The 5046-nt window shown below is 49.1% G+C and overlaps 1 protein-coding gene across 1 annotated transcript; it reads left to right on the top strand.

Moving 5' to 3' along the window:
- LOC100905314 (uncharacterized) lies at positions 1-4815 on the top strand (the record flags this gene model as incomplete). Its single annotated transcript, XM_003738359.1, has 2 exons — positions 1-128; positions 576-4815. Coding segments are annotated over exons 1-2 (4368 nt in total), but the record flags the coding sequence as incomplete, so codon positions are not given.
- Positions 4816-5046: the final 231 nt, after the last annotated feature.

Below are 5046 nucleotides of genomic sequence, written 5' to 3'. Positions count from 1 at the left end.
ATGGCTAAGAAGACTCAAGACAGACAGGAGTATCAGGATGCCTCGGAAAGTATAGACGAGCATGAACCCGATGATTTACAGCAGATCATCATGGCATTGAAGCTGTTGACGGAGCGAGTCAAGGGCAGGTCGGAACTCACAAGCGACAGAGAACCCGTGAAGAGGGCCGCTTACTTGACACACGCGTTGTCGCTCGTTGGGGGGTTCACTCAAGACGCGGCGAGAGACGTAACTTTCGAGGATTGGTTCAGAAGAAACGACTTGGTGCTTAAAACCCACTGCGACTCGGATTATGACAGGACTACAAAGCGTACTACGATCGGCACCTTTGATCGAATCTTTGTCGGGGGGGAAGTGGTGTTGGAGACCTGCATTTCTCTCTCCCACGTTGGGAGAGCATACGTGTGATGTAAATAAAAGCAGCCAGAGTTTCTTGGGATTGCTCGGTGTTCCCTGTGTTACATGGCGCAATCGACGATTAAGAACTAGTGCTAGAAAAACGTCGGGAAATATTCTGTGAAATCCAGTGGAGACTCTCAAAAGAAGATGATGGACGACGACCGACGAACCTCCAGGCGGCCAGGACCGTTTCGCGTGGTGCAAGGAGCCGACAATAGCGAGGCATGGAAAGATTTCAAAGAAGCCTTCGACGACTACGCTTTCGTCGAGGAACTCTTCAGAGAATGTCCAAAAAAGCAGATAGCGATCTTCAGAGCATGCTTTGGTGATCACAATCGGCAACTCTTGCGGAGCTTGAACCTGGGAGAAATTCAAGCAAACGACAGCAGTGTCGCCGCCGACACCCCGTGCGAAACACTGAGCAGAATGATCAGCAAGCTAGATGAAATGTTCGCACCGCACGAGAACATATATTTTCGCCGACACCAATTCACGAAACTCAAGCAAGGTGAAGGCGAATCCGTTGCCGATTTCGTGAGTCGAGTCATGAAAGCGGTCAAATTATGCAAATTCGCTTCTGATCCGGAAATTATCACCAACCAGCTAATCAGCGGCACCAGCCTCGAAGCTGCCCGAAGAATCATATTCGAAGCGGATGTCAACAAAGAATGGACTATCGAGAAAGTTGTCGCAACGATGAAACAGACAGAGGCCAACAAAGAGCACTTACCAACATTCCGGAGCGCGGAATCAGGAAGTGGAGACCAGATTCAACAGTTATTAAGCAGAAGCTTCGAAAACAAATCGAGATATCCGCATCGAAAGCAACCCCCTGAGCATCGGAGGCGTGAAGCTCCGCAACCGGCGTCCATCAGACGGACTTGCGCTTTCTGCGGCAGTCAACACCCTCCGCGGAAGTGCCCGGCGTACGGACACCGATGTCAAAAATGCAAAAAAGCGAACCACTTCGAATTGGTCTGCAGATCGGGCAGATCCCCACAGCAGCTACATCTCCTCGAAGAAGAAACGGACCTCGGAAATAACTTCGAATATCCCATCGAAATCGAAGACTACAACACAGATCACGACATTTTCGCCATCAAGAACAAAAACGCGAAAGGAAACAAATTTTTCGCGTCGTTAAAATTGTCAAATGGCACTCAACTCCGAGTTCAAGTCGACTCTGGAGCGACGATCTCTGCGATGAGTTTCGAGAACTACGAAAAAATCCTAGAATCGAACGGAGTTGAGGCAACTCTAGACAAAAGGCAAGCAACATCTCTGAAAGTGTACAACAATATGTACGAAGCATCAATGGGAAAATTCATTTTAAGCTGCGAGTTCGATGGGCGTAAATATCGAGTTCCATTCCATGTGATTGAAAACAAGGTCGACACAGTGCTCTCCGGAGTTTCGGCAGTCAAGATGAATATCATCAAATTTCATCGAGGCGTCCAGTCTGCATTCAAGATCGACACGGTGAAATCAGCGAAAGAAAGACTGCTGGAAGAATACGGAGACGTATTTGAAGGACTCGGACGCATAGAACCACCGGTCAGAATTGAAATCGATCCCACGGCAAGACCAGTTCAAGCCGCCCCGAGAAGACCGGCGGTGGCTACAAGAGAAGCTTTTGTGAAGCGCATCAAGCTCATGGAAAGAGACGGCATCATTAAAAAAGTTGATCATACCACGGACTGGATCTCAAACGCTGTAGTTGTGTCTAAGTCAGACGGCAGCGTGAGAGTGACATTAGATCCGGCGGAACTCAACAAGGCCATCAGGCGGCCGCGATACTCGATGCCAACCTTAGAAGATCATCTCCCAATGCTGTCCCGTGCCAAATGGTTCACAATATGCGATGCCAAAGACGGATTCTTTCAACTCCCACTTCACGAAGAATGCACCGACCTGACGACCTTCTGGACCCCTATCGGTCGGTACAAATACCTTCGCATGCCGCAAGGAATTTCCTCGGCGCCGGAGGAATATCAGCAAAGACAGGTAGCGGCGTATGATGGCCTCAAAGGCTGTCTGGTCGTTGCAGATGACACCTTGGTTTATGGTGTCGGAGAAACGGACCAGGAGGCAAAAGAGGATCATGATCGAAATCTCAGAAGCCTGTTCCAAAGAGCTAGAGCGGTGGGACTGAGATTCAACCCACGCAAACTCCAATTCTGTCTTCGGGAAGTGCGATACATGGGACATTTAATCTCAAACAATGGAGTCAGATCTGATCCGGCGAAGGTGAAAGCAATTCTGGAGATGGAGCGGCCGCAAGATAAAAAAGCAGTGGAACGGTTTCTGGGGATGGTTAACTACCATCTTCCATTCATACCTCAACTATCTGAACTCACCGCTCCGTTAAGAGACATCGTCAAGAAAGATAACCAGTTCACCTGGATGTCAAATCAAGAAGACGCGTTCATAAAAATCAAAAAGCGACTCGCTGAATCACCGACGTTAGCGTACTTCGACGTGAACAAACCGGTCGTAATCCAAACGGATAGCTCAGATCTAGGAGTTGGAGCCGTCATGCTCCAGGACAACAAGCCGATAAACTACTTCTCGCATGCGTTGTCGGAGGCAGAAAAAGGATACGTGGCCATGGAAAAAGAAACCCTGGCCATCGTCGCCTGCTGTCTCCGCTGGGACCACTTACTATACGGAAAAAAAGACATCACGATCGAAACAGATCACAAGCCTTTAGTTCGGATATTCGAGAAACCACTAAAAAAATGTCCAAAACGTCTACAGCGCATGCGCTTGGCGCTCCAGAGGTACAATCTCAAGCTCCGATACATTCCGGGATCCACAAACATTATCGCAGATACGTTGAGCCGTTCGCCCCTACAGGACGCATCGGGCACAACACCCAAAGAATCAATGTACCGATTAGAACTGAGTACGATCAAAGTTCACGACGGAACGGAAATTTCCGACCCAGTCCTGGAAGAAATTCGACGGCATACGAAAGAAGACAGCGAATGCATGCAGCTCATACAAAGGATTCAAAACAACGAGCCCATCGATGGGGTTCTTGGTTCGTTCAAAGATGATCTTCGTGTCGACCACAGCATCATATTCATCGGACAAGCTTGTTTCATTCCGAAGAGCCTGCGGAGAGATATGCTTCAGAGATGCCACAAATCACATTTGGGCTTCGAGGCAACCTTTCGGCGAGCTCAGAATGTGATAGCGTGGCCAGGACTAAAGAACGACATCAAGACAATGGTCGAAGCCTGCCACTCGTGTCAAACTTTCCTCACCAGGCAACCAAGAGAAAAACTCATCAGCGGGGAGATCCCCCAACATCCTTGGGACGTCATACACCAAGATCTGTTCGAATGGCAAGGCCAACAATACGTGGTCACGGTGGATGGATACAGTGATTATTTCCACCTTTCAAAACTAGGTCGGACGGCGACAACCAATCAGGTGCTCGAAGTCACCAAAGGGCTCGTCGCCGCGTATGGACGTCCGAGGAGACTGAGAACGGACAGCGATCCCAGGTATCTATCAAGCGCATTCCAAGATTTCCTAAAACAATGGAAAATACAACATGAATGCAGTTCGCCGCACTTCCACTCAAGCAACGGCAAAGCAGAATCAGCAGTCAAAATAGCGAAGCGAATGGTCAAGAAAACCGCACTGGAAGGATCTGATCTCGAGCTAGCATTGTTAGAATGGCGTAACACCCCCCAGAGAGACGGTCTATCTCCGGCACAAAAGTTTCTGTGTCGAAGAACACGATCGTTATTGCCCACGGAACCAGCGGCGCTGTTGCCACGAGTACCGAAAAACGTCAAAGAACACATAGAGCAACGCAGGAAAGAACAAAAAACCCATCACGACAAAGGGGCGATCGATTTACCTCCGCTTCACGTGGGCGACAGAGTGAGAATTCAACCGCTCAGTTTTGAGAAAAAATGGGAGGCGGGAGAGATCTCCAAGGTTCTAGACAACAGAGCTTACTGCGTCCGTCAGGGTAATGGCAATGTAGTAGTTAGAAATCGGCGTCATCTCAGGAAAGTTCCGGAACAAGACACCGACACCCATCAGACGCCAGCTCAGCAAATCCGAACAAGCCCGTTAACCTTCTGTGTGCCTTTCCCGAGACTTCGTAGACGCAAAACGCTCTATCGGAACACAAACGCCTCAATAGAGACAGAAACTCTCAACACCCCGTTGGAAAACACCTCCATGGCCCGACCAGAAGAAGGTAATCCAGGAACGGTCGGCAGCTCCAGCGGACCAATTGGCGAAAATGACGCTTGCGAAGATATGGCTATGAGTGGCATCGAAATCATGGATCTCAGCGACGACGAACAAGAGCCATTGTTAACAGTCGGCCGGAAGAGGGCACGGGAAACCCCGCGGGAAACACCCATGTCATCGAAGAAAATCAAAAATCGGGCAAGCGAAAATCCCCCAAGCGAGGATCCCCCGACAACCACAAGAAGCGGCAGAGTAATCGTGGCTCCTAGTAGATTCACGTTATAATACTAAGGAATGATAGACAGCTGATCGAGAATGGCAGACCCGAATCGCATCCGACGTTGGGTCCGATGAAGTTATAATTTTGTGCAACAATTCTAAGATTTCATTAATAAGCGAAGGAAAAGGGAGATGTTGGAGACCTGCATT

Source organism: Galendromus occidentalis, unplaced genomic scaffold (genome assembly GCF_000255335.2).
Source record: "Galendromus occidentalis unplaced genomic scaffold, Mocc_1.1 scf7180000075929, whole genome shotgun sequence".
Taxonomy (NCBI): Eukaryota; Metazoa; Arthropoda; class Arachnida; order Mesostigmata; family Phytoseiidae; genus Galendromus; species Galendromus occidentalis.
The sequence above is the reverse complement of the archived record's forward strand: the minus strand, read 5'-3'. Positions and strand labels throughout refer to the sequence as shown.